The sequence below is a fragment of the Protobothrops mucrosquamatus genome, unplaced genomic scaffold, assembly GCF_001527695.2.
Source record: "Protobothrops mucrosquamatus isolate PMUCROS unplaced genomic scaffold, P.Mucros_1.0 scaffold860, whole genome shotgun sequence".
Taxonomy (NCBI): Eukaryota; Metazoa; Chordata; class Lepidosauria; order Squamata; family Viperidae; genus Protobothrops; species Protobothrops mucrosquamatus.
In genome coordinates, this window is record NW_015387115.1 from 11,830 (window position 1) to 24,767 (window position 12,938).

The following is a 12,938-nucleotide window of genomic DNA, read 5'->3' on the forward strand; positions in this document are numbered from 1 at the left end:
GGGTCTAAATGCCACCTGTAAAACATTTTGTAAAAATTTTCCCGTAAATTTTGTGCCTGTGTAAATTTAACATTCCTGATCCAAATTTTTTCCCAAGTCTCCAACATTATAGTTTCTTCGATGTTTTGGGCCCATTTGATCATGCAATCCTTTACCAATTCTGTTTCAGAATCCCATTCAATTAAAACATTATATATTCAGATCACAAGTCTTATAATGTCTATTCAGAATGATTACAAGCTAGGAGAACAGAAAGGTATTTATGTGAACCCTAAAGAATTATAGAATTATAATTATACATCAGTTTCAGTCATTCAAAGAGATATGTGACACATGTTTACATGAATGAAACACTTGGTAAACTGTGTTTCTTTCTCTTTGACAGTTCTAAGTGGGCATATTCACATGCATGCACATCATTTTAAGATTAGGAAAGTCTATAAACTCACATGGATAAGTATATACAAACACACTAGTTTTATTTTTATTTAGTTATTCTATTTAGAGGCCATCTGAATTATTAGTGATTTGGGGCACCACGCAGATAAAAGGAAAAGAAAAACAACATGGCAAAATCCTCAAAAACAATTAGAACACAGCCTCAGAAGAGACTGGACAGTCATTTGTCTGAAATGGTATAGGATTTCCTGCCTGAGCATGGAGTTGGACTAGATGACCTCCACGGTCCTTTTCAACTTTATTATTGTTATTGTTGTTATTATAATTATAATTACAAAACAATAAAAACTGTGAGGCTCTTCAGCCATCCTTTCCCCAAACCTGGAGGAAAACTGGGTTGTTAATAATTTCTGGAAAATTATTAGGGTATTGATATCCATTCGTTGGCTTGCAATTTTAAATTATATATTTAGGAAGCAAGCTTAATTGAAACAAATAAGACAATCATAAATATTGAGAAGTTGCTGCAGTCTGATATTTATAATAAATACTAATGAATTCAGTAGGCCTCACCAGAAATTAATGCCAGTCTGATAGATCTGTTAATCCTTGTCCTATGGTTACTAGATGATATCATGTTACTCTGCAACAGGAAATGATCAATTTATGTCAGTCATCAGTACAAAACAAACCCAAAATTTAAATTCTAATATAACACTGACAAGTTAATATTCTTGCCTTTGAAATTGTCAGGTAGACCAGCGGCCCCCAACTTTTGGGACTTGGCGGCACGTCTGGGGAGGGCGGGAGTTGAGCTGCCCCAGCTGCTCATGCGGCCTGATTCCAAATAGGCCACAGCCCAGTAATGGGCCACGGCTCGGGTGTTGGGAACCCCTGAGGTAGAAAATCCAGGTTTAGTTTCATGTTTATTTTGATAATTTTTGACTTTAACCATTTTATTAAAGCTTTGTGTAAAAGAAAATCATAATATTTTAGTGCAATCAATGATGAATCCCTGTGGTTTGTGTTCTTTATCATTTTTATGTTATTATAGTTATTACTAATTTTGTACCAAGTTTATGTAATAAATAAAATGTGAATCTTAATAGTTGATCCCAAACATAGGAATTTATAATTATAATAATTAACATGGAAACTAGTAGAGAGAGTCAAACATATTATCATGTACAGGTAGTCATCAACTTTGAACTACAAATGGAACTGGAAATTTGATCAATAAGCAATATCATTAAGTGAGTCATCACATGACGAGACCAATTTTTACAACCATTTTTATTGTGGTTAAGCAAATCACTTGGTTGTTAAGCAAATGATAATGATAATTAACTGAATAGGACATCATTAAGTAAATTCTGCTTCCCCATTTGACTTTGCTTATTGAAAGCCGACTGGGAAAGTCATAATTTGCAACCACATAGCTGCAAAATGATAAAACTGTCATAAATGCGAGCTGGTTACCAAATGCTAAAACTGCGATCATAGGAGCGCAGGTGTGATGCCCAGTCACAACTTTAAGGATTGGTTATAAGTCCCCTTTTTCGAAGCTGTTCTAAATTTGAATCATTGTTAAACAATTATAAGTCACCTGTAGAGGATAATGTGGGTAGTTTGGGTTATAATTAGAAATTAGGACACTAAATGTCAAAGGCATGTCAAAGGTCATGGTTATGGCTTTCATCATGATATTCAAATGAATATTTTGTCATATGACTTAGAATAATAGAGTTGGAAGGGACCTTGTAGGTCATTTAATCCAACCCCCATGGATAATTATATTTCTCATTGTTTAAGTTAATGTTACCAAAATAATAAGTTGTCTGCTTATTCTGTTTTTCTCATTAAAGACTTAAAAGGTATGTGTATGTTATTATACAGGCAGACATATATTCCACTATATGCCTAAATAATTGTTGCATTTGACTACTGTTAAAAGAAACTATATCACACCACATTGAAAGCTGCATATAATACTGCTTGCATGGTGTTTTAGAAATAACTCCAAATATATATGTATTATTTAGGCATATATTATGGGGATGACATTGTGAAAACTAAGGTTGTCATAAGTACCTTAAAAACGGGGGGAAAACAAACAGAAATTAATTATACATTTATAATGCTGCCTGTCCACACAAGTGCTGATTTTTGTTTCATATATTTTGGACCTTAATCATAGATATTTCTATAGCCCAAGGTGTGTGTAACAAACATATAACTAGTGGAATATTTTTTTAATGTAAAGTTTTATTAGTTTATCATATACGATGCAATGAAAATACAAAAGTAAATAGCAGAAAAGATATGGAAGGAAAAAGGGAGTAGAGAAGTGAAGTAAGGGAGAAAAAAAGGCACTGACTTCCAACTTCCTTTGGTGCAGTAAAGTCGAATATCAACTTCAAACCTCAACTTTTTACTTTTACAAAATAATATAAACTACTGGGATATTTTTTATGGAAGTAATGAGCAAAAATCTCTTTGCATATAAATGATGATAGTCTCAGCATTTTCCAGGTGCCAGCAACTGAGCATGTTTCATTTCTAAAAAATATCTTTGGTTTTCAAAGCTGTATAATGTTTAATGTTACAATAAAGATTTTGTATTTTAGAATACAGTAGTTACTATATTTGTAAGCTCTTAATAACTAATGGAAGAGCAGTAAACTTTTATGTCATGATAAACCTTGATAAGATGTGGCAAACATGAAAGAATTTCTACTCTAGTGGCCTGGATGCAGATTTCAGAAATCCTTTTTCTATTTCTTACAGTTTGTGAGTCTTACTCATTCTCTGTAGCAGTCAGTAATAGCTATAACATTAAAAAGCCATTCTTTATAATATACTACTCTAGATGCAATAATAGTTATCATTGGCTTTTTTGCACTTTTAAGGTTATGAATATGTGTTGGACCATTGCACAGTTCCAAAAGTATTAATAGTTAAAGGAATTTTAATCAAGAAGTATTTGACAGTTATTTTAATAATTGCCTAGATATTGTAGCAATGCTTGGATATTAATATTATTTTTTTCTTTCACACTAATGAAGCCTAAATGAGACATGGGTTGCTTCATGCATTTATTAATGATTTTGTGAAATGTACTGAAATGCATTTACTAATTAATATGCATTTTAAAATTATTGTAAATTGATGAATCTTGAGAAAGTATATATACAGTGCTTAAGATGTAATTCTGTAAATTTTAACCTCAGAGCAAATTCAATTGAGCTTAAGAAAAGTGATTATGTAGGAATAGATAAAGATAAGGGCATCTGTAACAATGCATTGTAAAAGTAATTTCAGTTGCTCTATAAAGGTGTATCATATACTGTAATATAGTAGCACCAATAATGAGATCCATCATTTGCAGATGAGGGTGAAACTCATACTTCTTGCCACCAAAGAGATGTGTGAATGCATGGGATGTTTTAAGGTTACAGGGGGGGAAAGTGGAATAACCCTGAAGTCAGTCAGTGCAAAGCTGCTCCATGGTAGGTTAGCTCCTGTCTCTGAATCCCTAGAAACAATACTGAGATTATCTTGCCACTTCCAGAGTTTTTCAGTGTTTTGGAAAAATAAAGTGAATGGGGCTTACATCAGTCAAAATAAAATGATTTTTCATTTTTTGACCTATTTTCAAGCTGATAGTCCTTTAGACTATAAGTATTGCAAAGACTCCATTAAGCATATTCTCAAAAAATTAATTTGAAATAACTCTACTGCAGTCATTAACCAGCCCAAGAAAAAACTTAATCAAGATGCAACAAATACTATTAGAAATGTTCATTTTACTTAGTTCATACATAGTTATGTTTTACATTGCTATATAATTCCACATATTATGAATATATTAAATAAGCATATATGTTGGTTAGTTGTACTCAGGTTTATTAATATGTGTCAAGAATACAATATTGGGGGATCCATATATATATGGATCATCTGGTAATTTTGATCATCGTTCCACTAAATTTTTCTTCCTTTTCATAATTCCATCTGACAAGATTTATCAAATGAATGAAACAGTTAAAGGGTTATTTACTGCATCTTTTCTGTATATACAATATTTTTAATCACTTACAGCTTTTTTCTTTATTGCTTTTTTTAAAATCCATTGTCCACATGTTTTCCTTCTAAGTATCCATATGTTCAAATTAGCTTTTGGGCTTAAAAGAAAATATAGCTTTGTAGATAAAGACATTAAAACAAGAGGGCCATCTGTCCATTTGGGAAACAAAGTTGACAGTGAATTGCAGTATCCAGACCCTTTTAGTCAGTGGCCTTTCTGTTTGAAATGCCATGTACTGTAATAATGCTTTGTGTATCAGGAGAAACAGTAATTTCTCAAGAAAGAGAAAAGTGCTGCCCAAGGCTATATAGTCAACAACACTAAAATAATTTATAATTTTCTGTGCCACTATTAGACACGACACAGGTTTGCCTTCAGCTAAAACTTTCTCTTTCTATAGCAAGAAGGTATACGTAGTGATGTTAAACTGCTTAAATTTAAAACTCTGGATAACTAGTTTCTTCCAGGATAAACAGAAATTAATTTTAACATAGTTTGTAGCTATTTTTACATGTGATATTGACACAATCTTTTCATATTACATCCAATATGTACCCAGTCAGACTAATCACATTGTTTTTCTTGAGTTACTGTTTTAAGTCAAAAGCATGTCATATACATACTACACAAACACACACACACACACACACACACACACACACACACAGAGAGAGAGAGAGAGAGAGAGAGAGAGAGAGAGAGACTTCTGTCATTTGACTACCAGCTGTGGGAAAAGCAAGAAAGGGATGCTTTTTCATTTATGTCCTGTCCTTGGTTAGCCACTATGGAAACAGAATGTTGAATTAAATATTAGGAATATGGCACTATATTTTGAATTCAAAGTATTTTAAACTTAATTTTTTTGTCTTGAGTTCAGAACAGATTGTCGTCATCTTACTATTCTGAGCTTTGAACAGCTCTGTTTTTGATTTGCAACTGGTATTTTGAGTTCAAATGGGGCTAATATGTTGAGCACAAAATGGAGTTGTTAAAACAGCACTGCAACACTTCCCTTAAGATTGGAACAACTATGTTAATCTTGAGATTATTCTTCAATCTTGAAACAGAACATTTCAAATTCAAAATGTGTCGTAGATCCCTGTTCAGCATGTTTTAATCTGACTGAATGTAGTTATACTAAAGATTTATATACTTTCTCTTCAATGTTTTATTTCAGGAAGCAGTTTCACAACATCATCTGGAATATATGCTGGAAATAATTCACTTACAAATTCTACTGGATTCAATGGTTCGCAGCAGGTAAATATGAGAGGTGAAGTTATTTGAAATATTTTTCTCAGTTTTCATTGAAGTCTCAGTGTATCTTTCCTGAAAGAATGAACATTGACTTCCTGCCCATTGTTTATAATCTTAAAAAACATGACACAAAAACAATATGCAATGGAAAGAGAAAAGCATAAAAAGGAATATTTGGTAGGATTGTGGGGAACACTTGGTAGGATTGTGGGGAAAAAGTGTTTTGGATGTCTTGCAAGCATGAGCATAGCATCTCCCTGCCATTCAATGAAGTAGCTCAACTTTTTTAAGGCTTCCATGCAAACCATAAAGAAAATACCATTACATTAGGAGTTGCCTTAACTTAATGAGCAGTAGAAGTAATTGGGTTGCTTTAATTAATGCCAGGGAAGTGGTATGGTTGGATGAGGTCTGAAGATTTCTGATTATTTTCAAAGTGTTTACACGCCTAATCTTTTTCTTACACATACATACATACTCGTGCAAAGCATAGTAATGAGCAAGACATAACAAGCCAAAAAAATTAAAGACAAGCATTAGATAAAAGCAATTATAGCCAGGGCTTTTTTTCTCATAGAACGCCCAGAACGGAGTTCCGGCACCTTTTTTGGATGGAACCTTGTAGGGTAGGCAAGGCAGGTTGTATGATGTGTGTGAGTTCCGGCACCGTTTTTTTTTTTAGAAAAAAAGCACTGATTATAGCTAAATATAATTTACACATTATTTGATAAACTTCCCATATATTAATATCCTTACAAAACCTATTTGCTTCCACTGTGATCTTATCCCATTTCCTAAATTGCGTTTTGTTCTTTAAAAGTTTGCCTGTCTCTTTTTCAAGATCACATCAATATCAGTAACTACAACTTTTCTTCTTGACCCACTTACTCTTGCTTGCCATTTTGATTTGATCTTTATCTAGTTTCTCTGTGATCAAACCATTTCAGTGTATTTTCTTCGTATGAATCATTCACTTTTGTATTTAATCCACACCTCTAATGTTGCCACAGTACCTTATAGATTTATCCAAATATAAACCACCAACATACATAAATGAAACTCACTTTTTATTTAAATTGAATCATTTTATTTATTCTTACACTTCTTTCATTTCTATTATATACCTCATCACTGCTTTTGGCAATCAGCTTTCAGCTTGTATGTTCATTCAAAATACTCCATAATTAAAGCCTATTTATTTATTTATTTATTTATTTATTTATTTATTTCATTTATACCCCGCCCTTCTCCCGGAGGACTCAGGGCGGCTTACAGCCAGTTTAAAACAGTCCCACATAATACCTAATACAAATCTAAAATAATTAAAAATAAATATTTGAATTGGCCGCTCTATTAAAATTTTGTTAAAACCAATTAAAATACCCCCTAGGCCAGTCCTGCCTGCTGAAACAGCCAAGTCTTGAGGGCGCGGCGGAAGGAGGGGAGATCCGGAATCACCCGGATCTCTGGGGGCAGCTCGTTCCAGGGGGTGGGCGCTCTGACAGAGAAGGCTCTCCCCCTGGGGGTCGCCAACCGACACTGTCTGGTTGGCGGCACCCTGAGGAGGCCCTCTCTGTGGGAGCGTATCGGCCGATGGGAGGTAATCTGTGGCAGAAGGCGGTCTCGGAGGTAACCAGGTCCAATGCCATGGCGCGCTTTAAAGGTGATAATCAGCACCTTGAAGCGCACTCGGAAGACCACAGGCAGCCAGTGCAGCTCGCGCAGCAGCGGTGTTACATGGGAGCGACGAGTCGCTCCCATCACCGCCCGCGCGGCCGCATTCTGAACTAACTGGAGCCTCCGAGTGCTCCTCAAGGGAAGCCCCATGTAGAGAGCATTACAGTAGTCCAGGCGGGAGGTGACAAGAGCATGGGTGACTGTGCGCAAGGCATCCCGGTCCAAAAAAGGCCGCAACTAGTGCACCAGGCGTACCCGGTAAAACGCCCCCCTGGCCACAGCCGTCAACTGGTCGTCCAGTGTCAGCCGTGGATCCAGGAGGACCCCCTGGATTTTCAACCTTTTCACAAATTGTACCATTTTTAGGATATGGCAATATTCGAGTACCACCACTAGCAAGGTATCAAAAACTTGATGACCAAAAAAAGGGAAAAACTGATAAAGTACAAGTAGTTCTCGACTTACAACAGTTTACTTAGTGACTGTTCAAAGTTACAATGGCATTTAAAAAAGTGATTTATGACCATTTTTCACACTTATGACTGTTGTAGTATCCCCAGGGTTATGTGATTTACATTTGGATGCTTGGCAACTGATTCATACTTATGATGATCACAGCGTCCCAGGGTCAGGTGATCACTTTTTACACCTTGACAAGTGAAGTCAATGGCCGGGAGGCGTGGCTAGCTCAACGTCACTCAGGTCGCAGAGCGCCTGTGGGGGGTGGGTGGGCGGGGCTGTGGAGGGGATCCTGGGGTCTCTGGTGCAGGGGGGACCCTTCCTTTCCTCCCTCCCTCCCATTGTCCCATCCTCCCTTCCCTCCCATTGTCTGTTTCTTCCTTCCCTGCCTCTTATTGTCCTTTCCTTCCTTCCCTCCCTTCCTCCCATTGTCTCTTTCTTCCTTCCTTCCCTCTCATTGTCCCATCCTTCCTTCCTTCCTTCCTTCCTTTCCTCCCTTCCATTGTACCTTCCTTCCATCCATCCATCCATCCATCCATCCCTTTTATATCCCTTGCTGTCTCTGCCCCCTCCTCCTCCTTTCTCTTCTGAGTGTGCCGGAAGTGCCGATCCTGGGACTTTTGCCTCGTCCCGAGGACTCTCTCATGGCAAGTCCTGTGCTGCGCCGCTTTGGCTTGTTCCCTCTCCTGCTACACTTGGCTAGGCTGGGCATGGCTGCGTACCACCTGCCAGGTGCCAATGAAAAGCCCTGCTCAAGTATGTATATTGTGTGTGTGTGTGTATTAAAAAACAATAAAATTAGTGTATTTCGGGATATAAAATAGCTTTTTTTTATTACTGAGTTTTCGTCAACTTGCTGTTGACATCATCAGAGTAAGGGCTGAAGATTGGAAGAGCTTGTGTGTGTGTGACCGTTTTAATGGTCAGGTCATAGAACGTATGGTCAGCACGCCCGCCACCTGCTCACCTACATTTAGCCTCACTAGTTCCGGCTTTGATGTAAAAGCCGGTCTCGATCTGAAATTTGAAAAATCCCTCCTCACAGCTGTTTGGCGCGTCAGTCTCGCTGCACTGCGCGAAGCCGCACATCAGTTGTTAGTGTCCTCATGAGACGTGTAATCTGCCTGGTCGCGTCATGAGGACACTAACAACTGACGTGCGGCTTCGCGCAGTGCAGCGAGACTGACGCGCCGAACAGCTGTGAGGAAGGATTTTTCAAATTTCAGATCGAGACCAGCTTTTACATCAAAGCCGGAACTAGTGAGGCTAAATGTGGGTGAGCGGGTGGCGGGCGTGCTGACCATACGTTCTATGACCTGACCGTTAAAATGGTCACACAAGCGTATTTGTAAGCTCTTCCAATCTTCAGCCCTTACTCTGATGATGTCAACAGCAAGTTGACAAAAGCTCATTAATAAAAAAGGCTATTTTATATCTCGGAGTTCACTAATTTTATTGATTTTTAAAAAATGTTTACACCTGGGATTTAGGTATTTAGAATAATCACACACACACACACACACACACACAGAGAGAGAGAGAGAGAGAGAGAGAGAGAGAGAGAGACTCAATGAAATAAATGTACCTTTGTACATTTCTGAATGTTGTACTTGAACAGTAAATATCTAGTCTACGCATTTCATGCCCAGCATAAAACCTAATTGAATTTCCAGGATTTTGCTCACTGTCACTTCTAGAACTCATAATCAATATACAACACCTTCTAAAGCACACTTACTGTAACTAACTAAATATTATCTATGTTTTTGTATTTATTTTTGTTGCATTTCCTTTTTATAAGGATGCAGTAAAAATATTCTTCCAATAACGTATAATGGATGCAGATTAAATATACAGGTTAAACAAGTTGTACTACCACTCAAAAAGAAATCATGGGCATAATTTAAAATTTTGTCATTTATACCGGTTTTATGTACAAACTTGCTATGTTGATATTCTTATAGCAACCATTATTCTTTTTCCTCAATTATCTTTGACACTATTATGTATTTCCTTTTAGTTTGACACGTATTTGAGAATGTATAAGTCATTCTATGCATAGAACTACTAGTAGTAGTGAGGGTTCTTCGTGTTCTCTGAGCTTGGTATTTTCTTGTAGACATTACATTACCAACACTAGGTACATCATCAGTGAGCACAACTAAGCTCTGAGAGCACCAAGGATCTCTCATTTNACAGTTGCTTTTACTGTCCTTTTACATTATTTACCTTATAAGTGGTAATAATATTAATAAAAAAAAGTTCTGAGCTACCCTTATTTTGCTTCAAAGTTCTTTATTTGAAATTTAAGTTTTTTTCCTGAAATTTCCCTCTTAAAATGAAGGTGCGTGTTATACGCCTGTGCGTGTTATACGCCGATAAATACGGTATATATACAGTGCTTAAGATGTAATTCTGTAAATTTTAACCTCAGAGCAAATTCAATTGAGCTTAAGAAAAGTGATTATGTAGGAATAGATAAAGATAAGGGCATCTGTAACAATGCATTGTAAAAGTAATTTCAGTTGCTCTATAAAGGTGTATCATATACTGTAATATAGTAGCACCAATAATGAGATCCATCATTTGCAGATGAGGGTGAAACTCATACTTCTTGCCACCAAAGAGATGTGTGAATGCATGGGATGTTTTAAGGTTACAGGGGGGGAAAGTGGAATAGTCCCTGAAGTCAGTCAGTGCAAAGCTGCTCCATGGTAGGTTAACTCCTGTCTCTGAATCCCTAGAAACAATACTGAGATTATCTTGCCACTTCCAGAGTTTTTCAGTGTTTTGGAAAAATAAAGTGAATGGGACTTACATCAGTCAAAATAAAATGATTTTTCATTTTTTGACCTATTTTCAAGCTGATAGTCCTTTAGACTATAAGTATTGCAAAGACTCCATTAAGCATATTCTCAAAAAATTAATCTGAAATAACTCTACTGCAGTCATTAACCAGCCCAAGAAAAAACTTAATCAAGATGCAACAAATACTATTAGAAATGTTCATTTTACTTAGTTCATACATAGTTATGTTTTACATTGCTATATAATTCCACATATTATGAATATATTAAATAAGCATATATGTTGGTTAGTTGTACTCAGGTTTATTAATATGTGTCAAGAATACAATATTGGGGGATCCATATACGGTATGTATGGATCATCTGGTAATTTTGATCATCGTTCCACTAAATTTTTCTTCCTTTTCATAATTCCATCTGACAAGATTTATCAAATGAATGAAACAGTTAAAGGGTTATTTACTGCATCTTTTCTGTATATACAATATTTTTATCACTTACAGCTTTTTTCTTTATTGCTTTTTTTAAAATCCATCGTCCACATGTTTTCCTTCTAAGTATCCATATGTTCAAATTAGCTTTTGGGCTTAAAAGAAAATATAGCTTTGTAGATAAAGACATTAAAACAAGAGGGCCATCTGTCCATTTGGGAAACAAAGTTGACAGTGAATTGCAGTATCCAGACCCTTTTAGTCAGTGGCCTTTCTGTTTGAAATGCCATGTACTGTAATAATGCTTTGTGTATCAGGAGAAACAGTAATTTCTCAAGAAAGAGAAAAGTGCTGCCCAGGGCTATATAGTCAACAACACTAAAATAATTTATAATTTTCTGTGCCACTATTAGACACGACACAGGTTTGCCTTCAGCTAAAACTTTCTCTTTCTATAGCAAGAAGGTATACGTAGTGATGTTAAACTGCTTAAATTTAAAACTCTGGATAACTAGTTTCTTCCAGGATCAACAGAAATTAATTTTAACATAGTTTGTAGCTATTTTTACATGTGATATTTACACAATCTTTTCATATTACATCCAATATGTACCCAGTCAGACTAATCACATTGTTTTTCTTGAGTTACTGTTTTAAGTCAAAAGCATGTCATATACATACTACACAGAGAGAGAGAGGGGGGGGGGAGAGGGAGAGGGAGAGACAGACTTCTGTCATTTGACTACCAGCTGTGGGAAAAGCAAGAAAGGGATACTTTTTCATTTATGTCCTGTCCTTGGTTAGCCACTATGGAAACAGAATGTTGAACTAAATATTAGGAATATGGCACTATATTTTGAATTCAAAGTATTTTAAACTTAATTTTTTTGTCTTGAGTTCAGAACAGTTTGTCGTCATCTTACTATTCTGAGCTTTGAACAGCTCTGTTTTTGATTTGCAACTGGTATTTTGAGTTCAAATGGGGCTAATATGTTGAGCACAAAATGGAGTTGTTAAAACAGCACTGCAACACTTCCATTAAGGTTGGAACAACTATGTTAATCTTGAGATTATTCTTCAATCTTGAAACAGAACATTTCAAATTCAAAATGTGTCATAGATCCCTGTTCAGCATGTTTTAATCTGACTGAATGTAGTTATACTAAAGATTTATATACTTTCTCTTCAATGTTTTATTTCAGGAAGCAGTTTCACAACATCATCTGGAATATATGCTGGAAATAATTCACTTACAAATTCTACTGGATTCAATGGTTCGCAGCAGGTAAATATGAGAGGTGAAGTTATTTGAAATATTTTTCTCGGTTTTCATTGAAGTCTCAGTGTACCTTTCCTGAAAGAATGAACATTGACTTCCTGCCCATTGTTTATAATCTTAAAAAACATGACACAAAAATAATATGCAATGGAAAGAGAAAAGCATAAAAAGGAACACTTGGTAGGATTGTGGGGGAAAAGTGTTTTGGATGTCTTGCAAGCACGAGCATAGCATCTCCCTGCCATTCAATGAAGTAGCTCAAGTTTTTTAAGGCTTCCATGCAAACCATAAAGAAAATACCATTACATTAGGAGTTGCCTTAACTTAATGAGCAGTAGAAGTAATTGGGTTGCTTTAATTAATGCCAGGGAAGTGGTATGGTTGGATGAGGTCTGAAGATTTCTGATTATTTTCAAAGTGTTTACACGCCTAATCTTTTTCTTACACATACATACATACTCATGCAAAGCATAGTAATGAGCAAGACACTACAAGCCAAAAAAATTAAAGACAAGCATTAGATAAAAGGAATTATAGCCAGG

At 36.0% G+C, this 12,938-nt stretch overlaps 1 protein-coding gene across 2 annotated transcripts in view; it reads left to right on the forward strand.

Annotated features, from left to right (window-relative positions):
* The window catches only part of EYA1 (EYA transcriptional coactivator and phosphatase 1), a 62,672-nt gene that overhangs the window by 8,510 nt on the left and 41,224 nt on the right, over positions 1-12,938 (forward strand). For both annotated transcript variants that reach the window (XM_015819110.1, XM_015819111.1), the window contains exon 5: positions 5,664-5,746. In XM_015819110.1, coding sequence (XP_015674596.1) covers positions 5,664-5,746 — 83 coding nt within the window. The remainder of the gene's footprint in view (positions 1-5,663; positions 5,747-12,938) is intronic.